This window comes from Gobio gobio (genome assembly GCF_949357685.1).
Source record: "Gobio gobio genome assembly, chromosome: 16".
In the NCBI taxonomy this organism is placed as follows: Eukaryota; Metazoa; Chordata; class Actinopteri; order Cypriniformes; family Gobionidae; genus Gobio; species Gobio gobio.
The window spans coordinates 45,610,027-45,636,397 of record NC_137109.1 but is presented as its reverse complement, the minus strand read 5'-3'; the positions used below and the strand labels follow the sequence as shown (position 1 = coordinate 45,636,397).

The 26,371-nt window shown below is 39.1% G+C and overlaps 1 protein-coding gene across 2 annotated transcripts; it reads left to right on the top strand.

Moving 5' to 3' along the window:
- The first annotated feature begins 1,314 nt into the window (after positions 1–1,314).
- On the top strand, positions 1,315–26,371 carry sting1 (stimulator of interferon response cGAMP interactor 1). Of its 2 annotated transcripts, XM_079838299.1 has the most exons (8): positions 1,475–1,579; positions 3,637–3,875; positions 12,624–12,850; positions 12,937–13,114; positions 16,732–16,840; positions 21,171–21,394; positions 22,427–22,613; positions 25,981–26,361. In XM_079838299.1, the coding sequence occupies exons 3-8, from the start codon at positions 12,624–12,626 to the stop codon at positions 26,238–26,240; spliced, it is 1,185 nt and encodes a 394-aa protein (XP_079694425.1). In that variant the 5' UTR covers positions 1,475–1,579; positions 3,637–3,875; the 3' UTR covers positions 26,241–26,361. The 2 variants fall into 2 exon arrangements, with proteins under 2 accessions (XP_079694424.1, XP_079694425.1); XM_079838298.1 differs by lacking the exon at positions 3,637–3,875 and having other exon boundaries at positions 1,315–1,579; positions 25,981–26,371.

Below are 26,371 nucleotides of genomic sequence, written 5' to 3'. Positions count from 1 at the left end.
CACGACCAAACGTTAGCAATTGGTTATGGCAGATCCAGAGTGGCTCTGGGCTGATCCAATAGTTTAAACTTCAACAGAGTACCTGCCTTCAAGGAAGTAAACGCTTGTCAATGGAGAGTGGCCAGACTCTCTGTACTAATGAAATGTACGAGAGTCTGGTAAGACCAGGCTACCACCCTTCCCAGGCAGTTTAAAAAAAGTACAGTTTGAAGGCACAAGTTCAGAGAAAGTACTCACATCCTCAGCTGGCAACCAAGTTAGTTATAAAAAAAAGTAATGTAAAATAAACGTCTTATTTACCAACGATCTAGCATTTATCAGGGTCATCTTTACCCATCTTGTACTGACTCGCCAGCCGACTGAGCTGTACAATTGAATGGATGTAGATTTTGCTTGCCAAACAAAGAAACCCTGCAGCTACAGCAGATCAGTTGCAACATGCAAAACACAGTGGTTATCATTTGATTAATTCCTTGTTTCATTTTTCAACAAATCGTTTGAATGAATGATTCAGTGACTCATTCATAAGGCCAGTCACTTGTTTCGTTCTGGAAGAATGAAGGAATTAATGATTTGTCTATCCACTTATAAAATAGCCACTTTCCTGAATGAATCGGCTATTTGAACAAATCAGCTCAATCAATGATTCAGTGACTCACTTATAGGTATATTCACTTGTTTCATTCCTGAATAAATGAGTGATTTTGAATGAATCGATTGAAATAATGACTCACTTATAATGACTTATAATCATTTAAAAAAATCGCATAGTTCCCTACTAAAATAAGTACCTGCTCAAGAGAGTTTGTGCTTGATGAACCAGTGTTTGTAACGAATCAGCTGAAGTAATGATTCAGTGACTCACTGATAAGACAGTGGCTGCGTCTGAAATCACATACTTATTATGAAGAAGTAATTACTTTACGACCATTAAAAAAAAAAAGTACATTCAGCTGACTTGTTGCCTCACTATCAGGCAATGACACCTACAGCATAGGTGTATCCTTTGAAAAGCAACCTGCCTTCAAAAATCCGTCAGATGATATCTCAAGAGACAGGAAGTGAAGCTAACACTGGATTCGGACATGCCTTTATCCCGTCCTACCTTGAAATGCATCCTCCAGAAGCAGCATTTACTGTATAAGGGCAGTAACATGTTTCGTTCCTGAATGAATAGGCTGAAGGAATGAATCAGTGACTCTTTTTGCGTTTTTGAACGAATCGGATCAAATATGATTCACTGACTCATTCCTAAGGACAGTCACTCATCCAAACGATTCTCACATAAAAAGGACAGGCACTCCTGAATGAACCATAAATCAAGTGAATGAATGATCCCATCATAGAGACCTTCTACTGGCGTAACAATGAAACCTACAAAACAGCGTATGAACACATTATCCTTTTACTGAAAGTGAAACTGAATGTTGCCAGAAAAAAAGTAGGTGTGGCAGGAAAGTAAAGACCAACCATTAAAGAGAAAGAGATAGAGAGATAGAGATAGAGATAGAGATAGATTTATAGTGGGCACAGAAGAAAGAGAATCTGAAAAATCACTCCTGTTACCATCTAATTCAAGGTAAGATTGAAAATGTCTTATAACCAACCTTCTTTGAATGTACAGCAATTGTATGACAGGGGAAAATATCAAAGCAAGCAGCATGGGTAAAAGATGGCAAGATCATACTGTTAAAACATATTTTATCTGATGCAATGATATTCATTCATTATATGGCTTAAGAGTCCAAATATGTTTGGGGACCACTGTGTGTTTAAATATAGTTTTACTTTTAAAATTGCATTTAAATGTCTCAGTTTATTAGCTGACTGACCTCTCTGGTCACTGGTGGTATGAAAATAAAACTGCCTAAAAAGGGGGATAGACAAAAATATTATATTATTATATACATATAATACATGTACATGTAGCTACATGCTGCTATGCTATTTAATGTGGGTTTCGCGTGGTATGCATTTATTCTTTTCTTGAAAGTAGCCTAGCCTTTTCCTGCAAGCACACAATAACCCGGTCATGATTGATACTGTCATGATACTGTGATAAAGCTGTCGTGTTGCTTTAATGTTTCATCTATATGATGCCTTGTATTTGCGTCACAGTAATTTCTGTGGTTACATTTGGAAATATAAATAAAGCAGCAGGTGCTGTAAATTTCACCTGCTTGTGGTTTCGTCTTCCGTATTTGGGTTAATCTCTCTGTTGGTCATTCTAGGTGAAATACAAAGTAACTAAATAGTACTACCTGTATCCAAATAAAGCTTTAGAGACGTTTGTGGAGGAATAAGGAGTGGTATTCATTATCGTAAAACCTGCGATTCCTGTAAATCCACTGAATAATGATATAGCCATATTCTCATGCACAGCTGTAGGTTACTACAAAACACACAAGGGAAAAAAAAGAGTTCAAAACAGGAACCAATTCAGAAGTGAAAATAAGTGCTTTCATAGTAAACTTTTCAGGAGTTTGGGAGTGTAAAAGCAATCGACAATAGGGCACTTTTGTCCACATGAAAGAAATCAACTAAAACACACTTTTCGCACCAAACACTCCTTAGTTTTTTCCTCAATAACGTTTCAATAGTAGCCTAACTTTTTATTAGGTCCATCCATATACTGTGTTGTTTTGCTTAGAATGTTAATAAGCAGATGAGGCGTGGTGGCTGGTTTTTCATCTTTACTTGCATATATCTACAACTCTTTGTTCCCCACATGGCTACGTCAACACCCTGGCCTTCCACCCATGCTCACAACTACTGTGGCATGCTGGGTAATGGAGTTCTTAACCTAATGTACTCATAACATCACATCTTTCCCCCTATAAAGAAATAAAGTGTACCCTATAAAACATAGCCATCTTAAAGTGCTCTTATTTATATATATATATAAAAACTTTACTTTTACTTATTTAACTAAATGAAACTTTACTTGTAAACAACTTTTTTTAAACTGTTATAGACTAATTTAAGGCTCCATGTTGCTCCTTCATTCCGCAAAACAAACTAAAGAGACTTTAGCAACTCTCGATGACATGTCCTGACATAGCCTGTCTTTCAGCAGCTGGTGATTTCGACAGTTTGGAAGGTGTCGCAACAGATGGTGACGCAGACACTGCTGTCAGACCACTGTCAGTTAGCTCTATAGATTCAGCCATGTCCTGCTGAATCATCTCCTGAGCTGTAGTGTCCTTTTCAGTCGGCCGTAGTTGAAGATCCGTGCGATTCCTCCTCAGACACAACCCATTCTCCGTCTGAATCCTGTAGAAGCAACCTCCTCCTCCTCCACCTGTCCCTTTTGTCTCCACGTGCCTGTAGAGATGTCCCTGAGACGCACTATGTCTCCAGGCTTTAACATTGGCAGTTGTTTTGCTGCTCTATCATACAGATGTTTTTGTTTCGCTTTCTGTTCCTCTTCTTTCCTACTTTTCTGACGTTGTGTGCGCTTTTGGGGAGTAAGCAAGTCCTCATTTACAGGTAGGTTAGAGCGAATGCGTCTACCCATCAGCATTTGAGCTGGTGATAGTCCGTTCTGTAGAGGTGCACTCCTATAGATCAGTAAGCTTTTCTGAAAGTCATCTCTGTCCTGTGCATTTTTCATCATGTTTTTTACTGTTTTCACAGAGCTTTCTGCCAAGACTTTGGATAGGTTGGACTTGACGTAGAGTGTTGAAACCCCCATTCTTTGGCAAAGGCAGCAAACTTGCAGCTGGAAAACTGGGGCCCATTGTCCGAAAACAGTCTTGCGAAGACAGTCTTGAGAAAGCTGATGACTGCCTTGCTTGATGTTGACTGCAGCGCTCCAACTTCTGGATAGTTTGAAAAGTGACCACTATGTAACTCTTTCCATCACAGTCAAATAGGTCAGTTCCAACCTTATAGTAATGAGTCATCAGCGGCTCAGCTTGTTGTTTTGGCCTGTGGGTGCGACAGAGTTCACATGACGCTGTTGTCTGGCTGATATATTGGTTGATTTTCGGCCAGTACATTACTTCTCTCGCCCGTCGTTTACACTTGACTTCTCCGAGGTGGCCTTCGTGTATCTTTTGGAGCATTTGTTTTTCGTAATGATGATGGAATAACAAACTTGCTCCCCTTCAACACTATGTCATCCACCACGTTGAGCTCTGCTCTTCAGTTCCAGTAGTCTTGTATTTTCGCGGGGCAGTCTTTTTTGTTCTCGGGCCAACCTGTCTGTACTGTGCGCTTGAGTTCTTTCATCATTTCGTCTGCATTTGTCTCTCTCCGTATTTGTTCTGTTCTGTCAGCTGTTACTGGTAGAGACGTTACAATCATGTCCACATATGCCTGTAATATTTCTGCAGTTTTTTCGCTGTCCGCACATGCATTTCCCTTGTGTGTTTATCATGTGCACGTCATATTTTTGCAGTCTGATTAGCATGCGCTGTATCCGTACGGGACAGTCATTCAGAGGTTCGGACATGATGGATACCGGAGGTTTATGGTCATTTTCTACTTCAAAAGCTTGACCATAGACGTATTGGTGAAAATGTTCACATGCATACATGCTCTCTAACAGCTCCTTCCCAATTTGAGCGTACCTGGACTCGCCGCTTGTCATAGGCGACACTGCTCGTCGTGTTGCTGCAGCAGCACCGCTCCCAGGCCATACTGCGACGCATCTGCTGAGATCCTTGTTCTCTTCTCTGGGTCGTAAAACTTTAACACTGGCTCCTGTGTCAGAGTCTCTTTCAATTTCACAAAACATTGTTCCTGCTCATGGGACCGGATCCATTAATTCTTTTGTTCAAGAAGACTCCTTAGAGGTGCTGACAGCTGTGGGACAAACTTGGCAAGATAGGTGACCATTCCCAGAAAACATCAGACCTCATCTTTGTTGTTTGGTCTTTCCATGTTGTTGATTGCTGACGTTTTTCTCAGGTCGGGCTTCACCCCCTCTTCATCTCCCACAAAGGTGAGTGTTTTCACTCCACAGGGCCGTTTTTAGGCAGGCCAGGGCGCCATCAGCTGAAGGGGCGCCAATGAACGCATATCAGGGGTGTGTGTAAAGGGTGTCACGGCCACCCTGAAATATGATTGCCGCCCCCACTGGTTCCCCTAACACTATTGGGATAGAGTAGCCTACTGTTAATCAGACGATTCCTATATTGGATCAGAGTACTGTCAATTACTTGACTGTTGCATGTAAAGTTTACATTTGGAGCGCTCAACACCATTAGATCAAAGAGCTCGGTCAAAGCTTTGGCAAGGTAACGCTTTTTTTAACCACACAAAGCTAAATTCAATAAAAAGTGCACAAATCTGTATTTTGTTAGGGCCGTATTTGTGGCAGTCGAGAAATCACGCTGTGAAATGGGCAGGTAGCGTAATATTGCTCGGTGTGTATTGTAGAGGCAAGATATAGGCTAACCACACTAATTTTTGCTTTTCATGATATCATTATATATTGACTCTATGAAGCTTTCTTCTCTTACTTGCACCTCCAAAAGGTGTACGTTTTTGTGCCAAAGCATTGTTAAAGGATCAGTGTGTAATTGTCCCATATAAAACTTTAACGGCCAATATAATAAAATGTGCTAATTCACAATATTAATTACATCCTTTATTAAACCGCTTTGTCGAATTGAATGCATCTTTACGGATGGTGTTGAAAGCTGAATCGATTCATTCAGTTTTAATAGTGTCGCACAGGGCATAGCGTTGTGTTATTTAAAAGGGAAGCTCAAGCGTCAATGAGAAACAAAGACCACACTGAATCAATATTTATTCTTGTTACTTTCATGTGACTGGTCAAGCTTTTATACATAGTTTCCAAATTAGTATTTGTACATATTTGTTAATAAGGATTAAAATGGATACCAGTAATACCATGTTGCTTTTTAAGATTTGGCTGGGGGGTGCCAATAAGGATTTCGCCTAGGGCGTCAAAATAGCTAGAAACGGCCCTGTCACTCCAAACTCACATTTGTCTTTGTTAAGCTTCAGATTCACTTCCCTTGTCTTGTCTAGCACTTTTCTCAGTCTTTCGTCGTGTTCTTCTCGATTCGACCCCCAGACTATGATGTCCTCCATCATTGTCTCTACTCCTGGTATGTGCTCGAAGATCATGGGAATAGTCTTATGGTAGACTTCAGGCGCTGATAAGATACCATATGGCAGACGAAGAAACCTGTACCTGCCCTCGGGTGTGTTAAACGTGCACAGCTTCGAACTCTCCTCATCCAGCCTCAGCTGCCAGAAACATGAAGCGTCTAGTTCACTGAACCATTTAGCTCCAGCAAACTGTGCCATGATTTCTTCTCTGGTTGGTAACTTAAAGTGTTCTCTTTTGATTGCTTTGTTTAAGTCCCTTGGGTCCAAGCACGTTCTCAGAGCACCGGTTTTCTTTTGCAGAACAACAAGCGAGCTGACTCAGTCAGTTGGCTCATCTATTTTCTTGATGACCTCGAATTTTTCATGCGCGCTAGTTCCTCTTTCAGTTTTCCACGCAATGCAAAAGGGATTTTCCTACAAGGATGCACAACAGGAGACACACTTTTATCCACACGTATTTTGTGTTCTCCAGGTAGACATCCAAGTCCTTTGAAACACTCCTCCATGAGTGAGTCATGATCATTTGCAGTATCTGAGGATGTCACTACAAACACTCTTTTGACCAGATTGAGCTTTGTACATGTCTTGAGTCCCAGGATTGGTTGTGCACTTGTATCCACGATCAGCAGCAGCACTCTTTCTGCTGGCCTCTGTGTTTGAAGGTTGTGATGCATCCACCTTTAACAGGAACACGTTCTCCAGTGTATCCTGTCACCTTTATTTTTATAGGATGAATTTTGCTTTTCACCATCAATGTTTTGTAGTCTTCAAAACAGTGGCGGCTGGTTTTTTTTCAGTGTGTGTGTGAGGGGGCTCAAATAAATACAAAGCAGTATCAAGATGCATGTTGACTAAATTCAAGCATTAAAGAGAAAACAGTGTCTTCACTTTTATCTTTTTACACATTCATTTCCCACATTTAATTGAATGAGGAAAGGAAAAACAAAAGGAAACAGCAACAACAGACTAGCATGTTGACTTTTGCTCTCCTTTCTTTCTGGCCAGCATATTTCTCAATGACTCTCTGATTAAAGTCAGTCATCTCAGTAGTGTCATGATGTTTGCATATTTCAGTCAGATATTTGAGGTCTCTTACCCCCGTTGTTGTCCACAAAACTTCAGTACCGACACTTTGAAATAAAAGACAGGGAAAGCAATAAAGGGCATTGCTAACAACACATCCAGCCAGCCACCTACATTTCTCCTAACAAGCACATGAAGCTCCGAGTGCAGCTTCCTCCTCTGTCACTGGCCTGCTGCTGGATTTGTAAGTCGCGTTGGTCCGGTTCGGGATCTTTTATCCTTTTTTTTCTTCCAGCGAACGCCTTGTGAAAGAATTTGGTTTAACTGCTGCCATCTCTACGAAAGTGATCATCCTAACAAGGTTTTGGCGGAGTCGGAGTGACAGTGTCACCCGCGCACAGAGCGTAAAGTTGAATGACAGATGATGAGAACCAATCAGATTGGATAAAATAACATGCATCCAAATCTGATTCGCCAGGGACGGATCTTTAAGAAACCAATTAGAGACCAGCTTCAAGTCACATGCTGCCCGTAGATTTTTGAACTCAGATAGATATCTATTTGTATCTGCGTCCCTCGTGCATGAAACATATTGAAGAACATATAAAATAGTTAACCGATCAAAGCCAGTTTTTATTAAATGCTGAGGCTCTTACTAACAGGCGGCACGTTGTATGAGTAAACAATTTTATTTTTATTTCATTTTTATATCCTTTTTGTATACATGTATATTTCTGGAATTTTGATGGGGGCGGCACCCCAGCGCCCTCTATTGACCAGCCGCCACTGCTTCAAAAGATAACAGGTTTACGTGGACACCTGTATCTACCTTGAATGGTATTATCGTCTCATTCACTTCGATTGGCACAATCCATTCCTCTTTTTCAGTTGTACGAGCCTTCACTACATCCACAATGAACTCCTCCTCATCATCATCCTCTTCCTCATCAACTGCGTGAACTTTCTGTTTAAAAGCTGATTTGCATAATGGTTGCTTCTTCCACAGTTGTTACAAGATTTTCCAAATGCAGGGCATGATTTTGGCTTGTGGCTGCCTCCACATTTAAACTCTGTAGATTTCTCCTTCTGGTCTTTTTGTTTGGAAAATGTTTTCTTTTTCCTCTGTTCTTTATTTACTGCATGCACTGTTGTTTCACCTCTCCTAAGCTCTTTTGCTTGTGCTCGAGTGGTTTCTGCTGCTCTGCACATAGTGACACACTTATCTGTCGGTCCAGTCTCTCTGAGCAGTCTTTCTCTGAGTGTTCTCTCACTAGTGAATCTCTCAGGGTGCCAAATTCACATGTTTTGCTTAGTGTGTGAAGCTCTGCTAAGTACTGATCGAAAGGTACTCCTTGCTTTTGGTCATGGGTGAAAAACTTGTACGTCTCAAAAGTCACGTTCTGACTAGGCACAAAGTACTAACTTTAACAAACTTTATCATTAGCTCTGCTAAAGTCAGATTAGCTTCATCCAGCTGAAAGCTATTATATATGTCCAAAGCATCTTCTCACATAACATGCAAAAGGATGTGAGCTTTCAGTTTTTCATCCTAACCCCCTGCTCCGCTTGCTGCTAAATATATATTAAATCTTTGCTTAAAATGCTTCCAATTATCAGCAAGATTACCAGTCAGTTGCATGGAAGTGGGTGGACTTAACCTCTCCATTACTGCACGTCGGGGTACCAGGACTTCCCCAGCCCTCTCCTGTTGCTGGTTGTCCTCCGATTCGGGCACAAAATCCTCTTCTACTTGTTCGATCTGTCCCTCGTCCCCCGCTTCACTGCCACTTGTAGCCATCACATGCCATAGCAAACTCTTTTAGCATGTTGCGTTATTAGCCGCGTTACACTCACGCGACCAGAGAATTTTTTTTTTTTTTTTCGTGGCTCTCCCGTAGCAAATCTTCCTTCCGTAGCTGCTCACGGCCACTTCTGACACCATGTGTTGTTTTGCTTAGACTGTTAATAAGCAGACGAGGCGTGGTGGCTGGTTTTTCATCTTTACTTCAAGGGTTAGTTCACCCAAAAATGAAAATTCTGTCATTAATGACTTACCCTCATGTCGTTGGAGACCCGTAAGACCTCTGTTCATCTTCGGAACAGAAATGAAGATATTTTAGTTGAAATCTGATGGCTCTGAAAGGCCTCCATTGGCACAATGGCACGGTTCACTATCAAGACCCTTAAAAGGTACTAAAGACGTCGTTACAAAGTCCATCTCACTACAGTGGTAAAATAACTTTATGAATCGGCGATAATAGTTTTTGTGCGCAAAAAAACCCTAAATAACGACTTACATAGTGATGACGATTTCAAAACAAGGCATCATGAAGCTTCGATTCATAAAGTTATTTTAGAACCACTGTAGTGAGATGGACTTTGTAACGACGTCTTTAGTACCTTTTAAGGGTCTTGAGAGTGAACCGTGCCATTGTGCCAATGGAGGCTTTTCAGAGCCATCAGATTTCAACTAAAATATCTTCATTTCTGTTCCGAAGATGAACAGAGGTCTTACGGGTGTCCAACGACATGAGGGTAAGTAATTAATGACAGAATTTTAATTTTTGGGTGAACTAACCCTTTCACAACTTGCATATATCTACAACTCTGTGTTCCCCACATGGCTAACTACTGTGGCATGCTGGGTAATGGAATTCTTAACCTAATGTACTCATAACATCACATATACAGCTACACAAACAAATGTACAACAAAAAATAAACAAGTTGCAATTTGGAATTAATTGTTCAGGATTTCTGTGTTTGTGTCTGTGTGTGTGTACAAGAGCGAGCGAGTATATAAAAACAGACATTGCTAACACACAGTGCTACGTTGACTGTGTTTACATGAAGGCTCATCAAGTCGGACATTTTGTATGGAATGATATTTCTGTTTGGCCGTTTAGGCGCACAACCGCTTATCCATGTTCCGCTCGAAGTGCAAGCACGAAAGATGTCGAAATGTCTCTTGCCAGGCACATCAGAGCACAATTTCAATAAGGATAGGTTTTAGTCCAGTCACTTTTTTTAGCCTATATACCTACTTAAATATTTCCGCTGCTGTTCTAAAAATCTTTATTTGCAGCATCATCACCATTGGGAAAAAATTATGCATTAATGCAATATCCCTAAAAAAGTCATTAATTGCGTAAGTTACCTTTTATGGAAAGTACTGCATTACATTACTTTTGTGTTACTTTTTCTCACCTGGGTGAGCTTGTTTGTTTGTTTTTTAATAATAACAACAACTAAATTATATTTTTGGCCCTTTCAAACCAAAAGTAACGAATAAGCCTCAGGCTGAAAGAAATGCAAACACATTAGAAGGCACAGTTACAAGAAGAAAAAAAAAACCTTTTCAGTTGTTCTGCCATTTTGAATTGAAGAATAACAGGTTGCAGGAGAAGAAAGTTCAGCAATAAAAAAAAAAAAGAAACAAATGTGATGTCTATTTAAAGTCATTTTTGCTTATAATGGTTGAAGTGGATCATTGAAGGTCAGCAGCAAAGACATTGGTTAATAAAGGGAGATTTGTGTAATTTAATTGTTGCAGGTTTGTATAATATTATGAGATCGCATTTCACTGTTTTTATTCATTTTGAGTAATACTGAATTTGTGAGATGGGTAAATGCCTGCTCACATTTATTCTAAAACTACAATTTCCATGATGTTCACACAGTGCACACAACACCACCAGTCAATACATGGAAAAACAAAGTAACTTGTGTTACTCAGTAACTCAGATATTTTGTTGTAAATTGAAAAGTAATTTGTACTAGTTACTTAAAAAACGTAATCTGATTACATAACTCAAGTTACTTGTAAGGCGTTACCCCAACACTGATGATCACAAACAAGCTATATCGTTGCTTGAATCTGAGTGAAGGAGCAGTTTACCACAGCCGTCATGACACTCACGAACAGCACTGAACACGCACAACTTGAAATATATCATTATTCTAAACTTTTCATTAAGTTCAGTAAAGGAATTTAAAAAGCTGCTTTTTCTGCAGAAAGCTGATCTCTAGTGATGCGTCTAATTTTTAATCAAACATTTGTTGGTAAAGGGTGAGAGACCTGGTGAGCCATATAGGTTCCTGACCGCTGGTCTACACTCACCTAAAGGATTATTAGGAACACCTGTTCAATTTCTCATTAATGCAATTATCTAATCAACCAATCACATGGCAGTTGCTTCAATGCATTTAGGGGTGTGGTCCTGGTCAAGACAATCTCCTGAACTCCAAACTGAATGTCAGAATGGGAAATAAAGGTGATTTAAGCAATTTTGAGCGTGACATGGTTTTTGGTGCCAGACGGGCCGGTCTGAGTATTTCACAATCTGCTCAGTTACTGGGATTTTCACGCACAATCATTTCTAGGGTTTACAAAGAATGGTGTGAAAAGGGAAAAACATCCAGTATGCGGCAGTCCTGTGGGCGAAAATGCCTTGTTGATGCTAGAGGTCAGAGGAGAATGGGCCGACTGATTCAAGCTGATAGAAGAGCAACTTTGACTGAAATAACCACTCGTTACAACCGAGGTATGCAGCAAAGCATTTGTGAAGCCACAACACACACAACCTTGAGGCGGATGGGCTACAACAGCAGAAGACCCCACCGGGTACCACTCATCTCCACAACAAATAGGAAAAAGAGGCTACAATTTGCACGAGCTCACCAAAATTGGACAGTTGAAGACTGGAAAAATGTTGCCTGGTCTGATGAGTCTCGATTTCTGTTGAGACATTCAGATGGTAGAGTCAGAATTTGGCGTAAACAGAATGAGAACATGGATCCATCATGCCTTGTTACCACTGTGCAGGCTGGTGGTGGTGGTGTAATGGTGTGGGGGATGTTTTCTTGGCACACTTTAGGCCCCTTAGTGCCAATTGGGCACTGAGCATTGCATCCCACAAATCTCCATCAACTGCAAGATGCTCTCCTATCAATATGGGCCAACATTTCTAAAGAATGCTTTCAGCACCTTGTTGAATCAATACCACGTAGAATTAAGGCAGTTCTGAAGGCGAAAGGGGGTCAAACACAGTATTAGTATGGTGTTCCTAATAATCCGTTAGGTGAGTGTATAATGTCAAACAGTGCATATATCCAGACCTGTACCCGGGGCTGGTCTCTGGTCCACCTCTGCTGAAATCGCACTAAGGCCAGGTTTTTTTTAATGAAAATAATAAACGTTTCTCCCTCAAACTATATATTGTTTTTAAAAGCATTCTGTGGCGTATTCACACCCATGAAATTACATTTTGAACAATGTTTGAAATTAAATGGCCTACTCCTTTGTCTTGCAAGGGGTAATTTTAATCTTAGAAGGCTAATAATGTTTTAAGTTTAAGAAGAAAAAAAACATAATTGTAAAAAACACTGACACTGACACTGTTGTCTCCTTGGCAAACAAGTGCACTAACTTTAGGGGCAAAATTACTTGGTGTTATGGACATTATGTCACAACTAGCCATACAGATGTCTAAACTGTGAATGTGATGTGTCCAGATGTTTGTTGTGCTGGGCGAGGATGGTCTCGTCCCCAGAGCGCGCAGCAGGCTGCCGGTGGTGTGTGCTGCTGGACTGGGCCTGGTTACGCTGGTGTTTGCGTGGCTGCTGGACTCTGACAGGTTCATGGAGAGAGCAGGAATGATCGCTTTGTGCCTCACAGTGGAAGCGTTTATTCACAGTATGTGTTTGTTTGCAGAGGAATGGCTCTTCCATTCAAAGCAAAGGTTAGAAAACAATGGTATACTATTTGATCTGGGATGAAGTTGTTGTGTCTGTGTGTATTGTTTCAATATAATATGCTCTTTTCCAGGTATCACGGCAGAATAAATGAGATCGTTCAGGCTTGCTTTAAAGGACATGTCATTCTGGGAATGTGTGCAATATTCCTGACGCTAATGTTAGGTGGTGTTTCCTTCTCTCACGAGCATTGGAGCATCATGACCATCATGTGCGCCGTTTCCCTGTTGCTCAACAGCCTGGGGGTGCTGGTAAGATTTATCCCATGCCAGGAGAAAGATATCCATGTCCAAATCAAAAATATTTCTGAGAACATCCCGACAAGGCTCTCTTAAAGTTATGAATAAACATTCTTCCAGTAACGTTAAAAGAACATTCTTTCAAAGTTATCTGGCCCTTATTAAGGTTACCAAACATTAACGGAAAAAAAAAGTTTTTCTGAAACATACTTGAACATTCGTCTAATGTTCTTTAGACGTTACGTTACTACTTAATACTTTTTAAGATGGCCGGAGAACATTCAAAAAGGACGTTTCTATAATACTAGCAAAATGATAAGAGACTTAATGATAAGTCTTTTTATACTATGGGTCTAGGTTGTCATGCTTGAACACATTATATTTCAGATATTTTACATTATTGCAGCAGCTCTCTGTCCAGTCTGTCAGTAACGCTCTGTTTGATTGGTCAACCACTCCCAGGAAATGTCATGCCCTTTACCATAATTGCAAGTTTCACCACTAACACAACCCAACCAGACCTCAACCTTGCATGGGCAGGAATTAATTAAATGAGGACTATTGTGATGTGTACATTCCCAAGAGAAGACTCCAATTGAGGCGTTTCAGGAATGTGGTAGAAACTCCCCTACACCATTGTCTCAAGGTAAAACAGGTATCCTGCAATATTATGACCAGACCACGTTGGTGGACGTCTAGTGTAGCTACTCTGACCATATTAGATGCCTAAGAATTATAGCTACTTGACTGCATCAGAACCTCAGAAGAGCCTCACTCTGAGTCGGACGAGGTCTCGCCCCCCTATGATCACTTGGGAATAAGATCTCTAGCGTTCCACTAACCTGCGCAGCATTAAAGGATTAGTTCACTTTTAAATAAACTTTTGCTGATAATTTACTCACCCCCATGTCATCCAAGATGTCCATGTCTTTCTTTCTACAGTCGAAAAGAAATTAAGGTTTTGGATGAAAACAGTCCAGGGTTTTTCTCCATATAATGGACTTCAATGGGCTCCAAACGGTTCAAGGTCCAAATGACACTTTCAGTACAACTTCAAAGGGCTTTAAACGATACCAGACGATGAATAAGGGTCTTATCTAGTGAAACGATCAGTTTCTGTGAGAAACCGAGCAGTATTTATGCTATTATTTGACCTCTTATCAGACGAACGTGATCATCTCTGAGCTCCACCATAACTTGCACTAAGTGAGGTCAAAATACGAGCGTGGTCATAGATGTATACGTAGATGCCTCATTAGCGCTTGTACGGATCAATAGAATTTGGCATCTACGATCGATATATCTATGACCACGGTCGTATTTTGACCTCACTTAGTGGAAGTTATGGCTGAGCTCAGAGATGATCACGTTTGTCTGAAAAGAGGTAAAATAATAGCATAAATACTGCTCGGTTTCTCGCAGAAACTGATCATTTCGCTAGATAAGACCCTTATTCATCGTCTGGTATCGTTTAAAGCCCTTTGAAGCTGCACTGAAACTGTCATTTGGACCTTGAACCGTTTGGAGCCCATTGAAGTCCATTATATGGAGAAAAATCCTGGAATGTTTTCATCAAAAACCTTAATTTCTTTTCGACTGCAGAAAGAAAGACATGGACATCTTGGATGACATGGGGGAGAGTAAATTAAAATTTTATTTAAAAGTGAACTAATCCTTTAACTAGACAGACTCCAGATAATTCCTCCGAATATGCTTTAATCACAGCCGGAGGACCTCAGATAAATTTCAGTGAGAATCCCACCAGCAAAAAGAATACAACAGTTTTTATAGAATAGGTGCATGGCAAAGGTCACATGATTCATTACCTAATTTTTCTGCAATATGATTGGTTATTTATATGTATAATTCAGCAAAACCCTCAGTTACTATAAAAGCAAATCTGGATTTCTTGATTACTTCACTTTGTTACTCAAAGTCACAAGTTTATATATTTAGATATCGGTCTAGTTTCATTTCCCACTTTTGTTATAGGTTTTGGGTTTGTGAACATTTAGATTTCAGAAGCATATAAATGTTAATCCTGCAAGAAAAAGAAATGTTAGTTATGAATATGATTAATTAAAAATTCCATCACAGGAATTTCAGTGCACACTGATAGAGAATATCTCCCTTTGGAGTGACTTTGTGCTTTGTATTTTTGTAGACCTTTATCATTCTCAAACAGCTACATTACATACTAAAGAAAGTTTGAAATATAAAAAAAGAATAGTAGAACCATGTTAATAAAAAATAAAATAATGAGAACATTCAGAATTAATGTTTTCATAACTTAATGGGAATGTTAGCAAAACTCTAACACTCGAACGCTCTTAGAACATATTTTTGTTAGCTGGGATATTTAACACACACACACACACACACACACACACACACACACACACACACACACACACACACACACACACACACACACACACACACACACACACACACACACACACACACACACACACACACACACACACACACACACACACACACACACACACACACACACACACACACACACACACACACTTGTTCAACTGGTTCAGTTACTTCAATGGCAAAGGAACAGTATGTGGCACAACCGATTCTAATTTACAATTATTTTCAAGTGGTCTACATGGCCGAGTCTAGATAAGCATCTTCAAAAAATATCAGATAATCACATTTAAATATCACAGACAGAAAGTCTTGATTTGTAATGTTACACAGGAAACATAAAGCACACCCAGAAATCATTCAGCACAGGGTGGTCACGGATAGAAAATCATAACGTTCAAAGTACACTATATGGATTACATATAGATTACATAACAGGTGCTGTATGCAATTTCTGCTGCTTCACTTCTGCCATCTTGCTAATTTTGCGAACACACATGAACTGAATTACAAATAGCATACTAGCGTTCTACGCATGGGCGTGGTAGTGGGGGGAAAAGTGGACCTGACTACCCAGGGCCCCGTCTAGGGAGAGGGCCCTTTGAAAAGTCTGGAATATATTTTAACATGGAACATGGGGGCCCATCAGGACTGCCTATGCATAGGGCCCAGGATTTTGTGCTACACCCCTGGTTCTACACTAACTGCAGTTTCTGTCAAATAAAGACATTAGCCATCCTATCACCAAATCTCAAAGTATATGGACCTGTCTCCCCACACTTTGCTTTAGACAACTTGTCTACTTACATGACATATTTTCTGTATGTCCCAAGCGTTCAAGTGGGTGTGAAGACTGCATGTATGTAGAACTTTTAATTACCCTTACAAAAAAGTGATGTATATGTTTTACAGAGCTTTATTTATGAAATTACAAAAGCGTCTGCTAAATTAATGAATGTAAATGTACTTTGCACCTTAAAATAATGTCTAAATATCTGTTCAGTCCCTATATTTAGCTTCCACAGAAAATTAATCCTGAAGGAAATCCTGAAAGAAATCCTGTCTCTATGCACAAGCATCTCACTCAATTTCAATGATAACTTATTGCCATTAGAAACAACTGTGTGTTTGTACTGCAATTAAAAGAAGTGCAAGTCAAATAAGATACTAAAAAAATAATTTCAAAAAGTAACAGATCTCTGTTTAATTGTCTATTCTGTTTATCTGTATATTTCTGTTTGCAGGGCCCTGCTCCAGTGGAGATCTCAGAAATCTGTGAATTGAAGAAGATGAATGTGGCTCATGGTTTGGCCTGGTCTTTCTATATCGGCTACCTCAAATTTGTCCTTCCAGGTACATTCATTTGTGAGCCACTACTTGTTGATGCCTCTAGAGGGCACTAATGATGCATCACTTACTATATGAGATTTAAAGGGTTAGATGTCTCTTCCGCACTGCTGGCCAATGGAGGTCGACGTCCGCACCTGGCGGCCATCTTGTCACAGTCAGCTCGCTCACTCGTAACATTGTGTTTTAATGGTGCATGTACTTTTTAAATAACCATAACTTGCTCAATTTTCTACCGATTTTCAAAATGTTTGGCTTGTTATAAACGTCAGAGATGTCGTTATGACACTGCATACTAATGAATAATTATTCATAATTTGTTCAAGCATCCAGAATTATAGCCAAGTTGATAACGTTTGTAAGAAACCAAACCATTTGTAAATCCGTCAAGATTTCAGCGAGATAAGAGTATTTGTGTTCGTGCAGATCACTAGCCTTACATCAGGAGCCACAGAGCCTGCCAGAAACCTTGCCTGTGACAAGATGGCCGCCGGTGATGACATTAGAGACTTCTAGCCTTTATTATGTATATCTATGGTTAGTTCAAAAATGAAAATTATGTCATTAATGACTCACCCTCATGTTCCAAACCCATTGGACTTTCGTTCATCTTCGGACCACAAATGAAGATCTTTTTGATGAAATCTGAGAGCTTTCTGTCCCTCTGTTGACATCTACGCAACTGACACTTTGATGCTTCAAAATCTTAATTCAGATTTTCAGAAGAGACTTGATTGTTTTATATGATGAACAGATCTCTTTATGAACTTTATGAAGCGTCAAAATGGTAGTTGCGTAGCTGTCAGCGGAGAAACCGAAATGTTTGTTCTTTGAGAGAAACTTGCCAGAATGTTAGCCGAATTTCTGAGAACATTCCCTGTTAGCTGGGAAGCTCCAGAAAGGACAAATACTACAATAAAATTGCCCCATATGACTCTTGCACTATATTCCGAGTCTACTGAAGCCATATGATGAGTTTTGTGTGACTAACAGACCTCATTTTACATTGAAAAACGTTCAATTTGCCATCTCTCAAAAATTATTCATACGTCAACATATTCAAACATGGTGTGCTGCGTTTGGTAATAAGGCAAGTTTAGTACGGGCATACATGAATGAGATATTAGTGAATATGAGTGAATTATGGTGTTTTTGCTGTTGTGGAGCATGGCAGCCCCTGATATCTTGGAAATGGAAATGTAGACAGGGTAAACCCAGCCCGATCTGCCAGCGATTTGATTTCGCCCTGCAGCTCAAAAGCTTATGAATCTTAAAAGATTGAGCTTGGTCTGGTGATAGCCAGACAAATGGAAATGTGCAATGTGATTATTCTTCATAGTTTCTCGTTTGCTTATTCAATGGTAGAAAGATGGTCATGCAGGTTTTTAAATGACTCAAGAACGCATAAACGATGACCCTGAGCTCCAACCTGTAAAACCACTTGATAATTTGAGAGATTCTAGTGTTGGGTCCGAGTCCACCTTTGTCGAGTTCGAGTCAAGTCCAAGTCTTAAACAATCAAGTCCGAGTCCAAAAGGGGCCGAGTTGGACTCAAGTCCGAGTTCTTATCGACCGAGTCCGAGTCGAGTCCGCCCGAGTCCAGAGTGTAATTAAATTGAAAAAGATTAGAAATTGCTATTGTAAATTTGTATCTTCTATTAATATTTTAAACTTTCAACCCATTAAACCAATGGCAATATAAAATTAAACAAAAAATACCACTATAACATCTAGCCATTGCCATTTAACATTTTTATTTTGTCAACAGATCAACTAGTTTCCAATCAAAAATGGTTTCAAACCATTAGAATGGACATAGATATACTTTATGTAGAACTTTTATAATTACAAGTGCAAGAAAAACACAAATTAACCTGTTTTATTGTATTTAAATTGTTTAATGCCTCTGGTATCACCAAATTCTTATGTTTAGGGGTGGGCGATATTAAAATCTTATTTCACGATAATGATATATTTTCTCAAGTAGGATTATTCAAGTAAGAATAAATACTATAGAAATTGAATTAAACAATTACATTTAAAATAAAACAAACTTCACTGTATTACATGTACAGTGATTCTTATTAAATTTACTAAAGTTAGTCAGGAGTGAGTGAGTGAGTGATTTTCTCTTTGTCTTTTGTTGTTTTATTAACATTAAAGGGATAGTTCACTCAAAAATTAAAATTCTGTCATCGATTACTCGCGCTCAAGTTGTTTTACACATGAATAAAGTTCTTTCTTCAGTTGGACATAAAATATATTTTGGAGAATGTCGGAAACCAACCAGTTGGTCCCATTGTAGGAAATAATAATATGGATGTCAATGACTACCATTCAACTGTTTGTGTTCAACAGAAGAAATGAATACAGGTTTGGAACAATATTAGAGTGAGTAAATAATGACATAATTTTAGAGGTGAACTGTCCCTTTAAGGACAAGCGACAGCGTGTTCACTATAGGCTGCGCTGCTGTTAATTTAAGACCTCTACACATCTAATATACAGACACACGCCGATTTTACTTTCACTTTAGACATAACTGACTGTGTTTATGTTAACCTTGTGTGTATTTGACAGTATTAGTGCAGTAAGACTACTTAGTCCAGTAATCACGTGTGTTTGACAGGCTTTTAGTGCGCGCGCTCAGCGCATGTTAACACAGTGCACAAGCACGCGAATGAACGTTTAACCAGCAAGGCTCATATCAGCGCGTAGACTCACAGGCACACTCAAACAGAGCCAAAATAAACTGAGAGAAATATTTCAAAAATGTATTTATTCGAAATTAATTAAATCGAAAACGAAAAGAAAAAAAACGCAATTCCCAAGCGTGTATTCAAGATATTCAACAGTGCCGAACGGTTCAATATTATATTAAGAATTGTGACGTCCATAGTATGCACACAAGAATCCGATATATATCGTCATATCACCCAGCCCTAAGTTATTTGGATTTAAGTTGGTATTAAACAGAGGTGGACAGTAACTAAGTACATTTACTTGAGTACTGTACTTTAGTACACTTTTTGAGTATCTGTACTTTACTGGAGTATTATTTTTTAGGGATACTTTTACTTTAACTTCACTACATTTGAAAGACAAATATCATACTTTTTACTCCACTACATTTCTATCAAAGTCCTCGAAGTCGAAAGTCGTTTCTGTAGCAGCTTTGAAAGTAGATGATTTTTTCTTCTTTAAAAGGTTTTTATTTATTTATCTAGGGTCATGTGAAGTTTCCTAACAATTTTTTGAACACTGATCAGTTTATAGCAAAATGGAAAAAGACGGTTCCTTGGCATAGTGTGTGCACCATGGCCATACTAAAAGTGTGTTTCAGTTTTCTCAAAAGATTAAAGATTAGTTTAGTTGGCATATACTTGACGCATGTCTCATAAAATGTAAAAAAAATTGAAATGTCTGGGAGAAAGAGAAGAGTAAACAGTTGGGAGAATATCGGATGCAGTATCAGAGTATAGGGTCCATGCATTCTGCCTTAAAGTGACAGCAGCTTTGTAAAGAGCGTTTTAACTTTTATACAAGTATTGAAATTAGTTTAAGGTGGTCGTATGCTAGCATGTCGGATGGAGCATCACTGAACCACCATGATGGCATAGAGTGCATTTATACAACAATGCAACAGTAATAAAATAATGCATTGACATACAAAAGGAAATGTACTTTTGATACTTAAGTACTTTTAAAAACAAATACTTCTGTACTTTTACTTAAGTAAAAATCTGTTTTTAGAACTTTCACTTGTAACGGAGTAATATTTGACCAGTAGTACTTTTACTTTTACTCAAGTAATAGAGTTATAATAAGCAACTTACATTTCTCTAGGTTTTCTTTGAACATGTCAGTAGAAAGTCGTGCCAGACACATCAGTTGATTTGCAATCCGCAGAGTGCTTCTTTTTACTGGATTTCTTGCAAAAAAATTCTTTATGATTTTCAAAAGCAAAACAAATTATTGCTGACTCTGAAGACATTGTCCTAGCCACGCATTGCATCCGTGTGATGTGTGTATTGTCTGCAAGCATAAGATGATGCTACTGCTGCCTGCCGGTGTGGTGCAGTAAAATCACAAGCGGGGAGACGTTCATTAATTTCTTATCTTAGTTTTATGGCGGTTTTGTTGTTACACATGACTCGGACTCGACTGCACTCAGGATATTTTCCGAGTCCAAAATTCAAGTCCGAGTACAAATTCACCCGAGTGCGTGACAAGTCCGAGTTCATTCAAAATTGGACTCGAGTCCAAGTCCGAGTACCCCAACTCTAAGAGATTCTGCTCCCTTTTAATTTTCACGTTTATGTTCTTTCACCTGCAGATTTACAGAACAAGATCAGCCATTATTCATCCACGAGGGCGAAACTGAGCTCTCCGCGTCTACATATCCTTCTGCCCGTCAACGCCGTGGTCCCAACCAAACCTGAAGAGGAGGACACTAATGTGGTCTTCCACGAGAACCTTCCAGAACTGGAGTTGGACATAGCAGGGGTGCGGCAGCGTAGCTACAAGAACAGCGTCTACAAGATCACCCAGGACAACAAGGTTGGCTAATGCTAATTACTCTTCTTTGCTACTGGAGTTCATACTGAACTTTTTCAGAAAATGCAAAAATAGGAGCTAGCATTTAAGATGGTGTTTCCTTATTACATGAGAAAAGCTCAGAGGAATATCACTGGGGAAAAAAGGGTTGTGAGGTGAAACTGAGTTCTCGGTTTCAAGAGATTTAGGACCTTCGTTTAATATTAGAAAAGCTTTCCAGTGTTTAAGTGGGAAGGCCTGAAAATGGACGCCAAGGTTGTGTTGTTTCTGCTCCATAACGTTGGTTTTGCTATGTGTCACAGAACCAAGATATGCTTTTGTTGTAATGTTAGCCATATTAACAGGACAGTTTTGAGTAGAGGTTGACCAATAGTGGATTTTACCGTTCCCGATAACTAGGTTGGACCGCACTTGCCGATAACCGATTAATCAACCGATAGTTTTTTTTAAAAAATGGTTTGAATAATTTAAACATTAAAATAATATTATAAATAAATGTTTCTTTAGCTATAACCTAGAAACATGTCCATTTTATAGGTAACACTTTGCAAGTCCCATTTGTTAACATGGAGGTATTAGCTAGCGATATGCATTATGCAATATACATTTCACAGCATGTATTAATATTTGAGCAATACAATTGTACCTTAATCATTCATGTTAGTTCATAGTGCATTGACTAAGTTTAACAGATCAAATAAAAATTTAAACTCAAATAAAAAATGTATAGCATTTATTAACCTATTAATGTTAGCATTTCATACAAATCCAAACAGACTGCTTTGTCAGAATACTTGACAATTATCTAATCAAAATAACAAAATATGTATTGAAATTGAATACGTGACTAGTTGTTATATTGTTTTAAATGCTTGACGTACCGCTAATGTTAGTGTCCTCTCAGCCACACTGTTTTCAAATTGGGACGCAGCGCAGCACATCATTTAGCTGTCAAAACAGCATCTCCTTGTGGCTTAAAACTGTACTGGCACTGAAAATAAATGTCTTACCTTTTCTTTGTGTTTCTGTTCCTAGACTTTTAGCTGTGTTCTGGAATATGCCACGCCGCTGCGGACGCTGTATCAGATGTCCCAGGAGAGCAGTGCAGGGTTTGGAGAAAGAGAAAGAAAACAGCAGGTCTTGCTGTTCTACAGAACCCTCAGCCAAATTCTGGAAAGTTCTCTAGAGTGCCGGAACCGTTACCGGCTCATCCTGCTCAATGGTGAGACATTTCATTCAGATGAATAAAATGAGCAAGTCCTTTAATGCCAGGTTTCACAGATAAGGCTTAGGCCTAGTCCCAGAATATCAGTGCTGTAGTTTATTTCATAGAGACGGAGGCTTTTGCTGGAGAACAACATGTCTTTATTATCAGTCACCACGGAGAACCCCAATCACTCGTATCACCTGTACAAAAACTTGCCCTTTCCCCCCAGGGGGCACTCCAACACAGAAAAGACCATATATGCACAGCTTCCTTGAATTAATCTCAAGTAGGTCCATATCTTAAAGCAGTGGTTCTCAAATGGGGGTACGAGTCGAGAGCAGACAGAGCGCCATTATCGTCAAATATCAAAAGAAACCTCGTTGTCGCTTTCAAGGTAGTAACATACTAACTATTCGTTTTTAATTTAAAGTAATATTGTATGTGCTTTATAACAGAGCCTCAACAAGGTGCGGGATTGTTTTGTCCCCAAAAGATCTGCAGTCACAACGCAGTGATTACCACACATCTGAACTATAACTTCAATATAAAAACCTTAACCCTAACCCCAAACAATTACACTTGCAACCAACATGTGCAGAATACATATACTTTCTGCTTAAAATAATCCTAAAAAGCTAAATAACAAGACCAATTAAGGACAGTAAGAATTATTTTCAAGCATAAACGTAACAAAACTTTTGAAGTAAAAAAAGTAATTTATATAGTTGCCTATAAACTTAAATAAAATTATAAAATGTTACAATATTTGTTGAATAGTTTTATTTATCATATTTATGTTTTATTTTTGTTATGTGTTTTTGTTAAGTCATGTTACAATATTGTTTTGAACTGCTTATTTACAATGGTTAGCTTACCAATAACTGTTTTCATTGTTTGTTTGTTTTTTTGTGTTTTTTTATTGTATTAAATCCAGACCAAAAATCCTAATAATCAAACAAATGAGATTTAAGTGATATTTTGACCACTCAAATATGAAATGTCCCCGGTTTCCATTTCAGAAATATGGTCACTGTTTTCACTACATTAGTTTGAATCACTACATTTTAGTGATGATAAATATTTGCAATAAATTTAGTCATGGATTATTATCATTTAAAATGTTCGAAATAGTAATTTTTTTTCAAATGTTTGAATTTTGTATGCGTTTATCTGTTCCAAAGTTTAATAAATCAGACACTGATGGCACAGTGCTCTGTTTTAAGTCTTTTTTTTTCAACCAAAAATGCTTTGCGCTGGTTAGGGGGTACTTGGCTGAAAAAATATTTCACAGGGGGTACATCACTGAAAAAAGGTTGAGAACCACTGTCTTAAAGGAACACTCCACTTTTTTTAAAAAATAGGCTCATTTTACAAGTCCCCTAGAGTTAAATAGTTGAGTTTTACCGTTTTGAATCCATTCAGCCGATCTTTGTATCTGGCGGTAGCACTTTTAGCATAGCTTAGCATACATCATTGATTCTGATCAGTCCATTAGCATCTCATTCAAAAAATGACCAAAGACACTTTCAATATTTTTCCTATTTAAAACTTGACTCTTCTACAGTTACATCGTGTGCTAAGACCAACTGAAAATTAAAAGTTGCGATTTTCTACACCTATATGGCTAGGAACTACTTTCTCATTCCTGCGTAATAGTCGCGGATCTTCGCGGCCGTACCATGGCTGCAGCGGCGCAATGATATTACAGCGCCTGAAAGTAGCCCCCAGCTAGGTAACTTTCAATGTGACCGGCAATAAGTTCGTGTAGTTGCAGAGAAAGTTTCAGGCTTGCAGCCGACAAATTGTGTTGTGGATTTACCTGTGTGATTAGCCATGGTTCTGTATGTTGTAAAGGGCTGTGATAGTAAGTCGAAGGTGTAATACCACCATGTTTCACAGAATACCAACAAATCATTGCGCCGCTGCAGCCATGGTACGGCCATGAAGATCTGCCACTATTACGCAGGAATGAGAAAGTAGTTCCTAGCCATATAGGTGTAGAAAATCGCAACTTTTCATTTTCAGTTGGTCTTAGCACACGATGTAACTGTAGAAGAGTCAAGTATTAAATAGGAAAAATATTGAAAGTGTCTTTGGTCATTTTTTGAATGAGATGCTAATGGACTGATCACAATCAATGATGTATGCTAAGCTATGCTAAAAGTGCTACCGCCAGATACAAAGATCGGCTGAATGGATTCAAAAACGGTAAAACTCAACTATTTAACTCTAGGGGACTTGTAAAATGAGCCTATTCCTTTAAAGGAACACTCCACCATTTTTAGAAATAGGGCTTATTCAACTTCTTTCCTACATTTAGATATGTGGGCAAATGCATTTTTGTCTCGTTTGGCAGGGTCGCCGCCAGCTTAGATTAGCATAATGAATGGAATCCTATGTTGCCAGCTAGCATGTCCCGAGTAATTAGGCTACTTCTTGTGGCCTACGTATTCACAACGAGTACAAAAATTGATGCAGATTAAGACTAGGCGATTTCCTAGGCAGATATTGACTTGGGACTATATTATGGGGAAGCACAGGCGAAGCACTGCTACTTGGGCGCAGAGATATCACGCAACACATGAAATCCCACAACTTCTGTCAACATACCGGCGTGAATAGTAGCTGGCTATTTTTCATACAGTACATGAATGGTGATGAACATGGCTGATTTTGTGAGAGACGAAGAGGGTTACTTCTTAGACAGTCAAGATCCAGAACCATACCTCTATGAACCAGAGCTTTCAGAAGAGGAGCTACGCCTGCGTGCTTTGGAAATAGAGGTAGCAGTGCTTCGCCTGTGCCTCCCCATAATATAGTCCCAAGTCAATATCTGCCAAGGAAATTGCCTAGTCTTAATCTGCATCGCTATTTGTACTCGTTGTGAATACGCAGGCCACAAGAAGTATTTAGGTGTTTTTTTTTTTTTTTTTTGATTGCTTTTACTCGGGACATGCTAGCTGGCAACATAGGATTCCATTCATTATGCTGAGCTAAGCTAGCGGCGACCCTGCCAAACAAAAACAATGCATGCACTGAGACAAAAATGCATTTGCCCACATATCTAAATGTAGGAAAGAAGTTGAATAAGCCATATTTCTAAAAACGGTGGAGTGTTCCTTTAACTAACTGGATGCGCCATTTTTCTGTTTCAAGATGCACAACAGCAGGCCTAATATTTTTTTTCTAAGGCACATTTTAAAAAGATACTTAAATGTCCTAATTTAACTAAAGCCTATTCCTGGCTTAATCTAAGCCCTGAGTCTTGTTGCAGTATTTTAGAGTTTTAAAAGCTTATTTGTATGTTATTTTTGCAGTATTCTCCAACACTAGTACACTAGCTCAGTGTCCGTGATACTGATCTGATCCGGCTGTTTTTCAGATGAGCACACAGGCGACCCTCATTACCTCTCCAGAGAGATCATCCAGCACCTGAGACAGCAGGACGGAGAGATTCACATGGATCACATCCAAGAGACACTAAATCAAGTCCATCCAGTTCCAGAAGAGGGTCAGATTGGGAGTTTTAACAGTGCGCTGTCTGCCGCTTTCCCAGAAGAGCAAATGAGCAGCGAACCCACCCTGATGTTCAGCCTACCCCAGTCTTTAAGATCAGAACCTGTGGAGACTTCTGATTATTAGCACTAGTTAACAGGAGATGCGTGCGCTGCATGATTTCTTGGTTGCTTGTGTTCAGCCATTATTGAATACACTTTGATGTAGTAATAATAATAATAATAATAATAAAGAAATCCATTAAACCAGCTGTTATT

Bases quoted from the DNA above. Each gene is read 5' to 3' on its own strand.
- sting1 (XM_079838298.1), top strand. From the start codon at position 12,624: ATGTTTGTTGTGCTGGGCGAGGATGGTCTCGTCCCCAGAGCGCGCAGC. The intron at 16,841-21,170 runs GTACATTCATTT...TTTCACCTGCAG, and splicing joins CCTCAAATTTGTCCTTCCAG to ATTTACAGAACAAGATCAGC. The intron at 22,614-25,980 runs GTGAGACATTTC...GCTGTTTTTCAG, and splicing joins CCGGCTCATCCTGCTCAATG to ATGAGCACACAGGCGACCCT.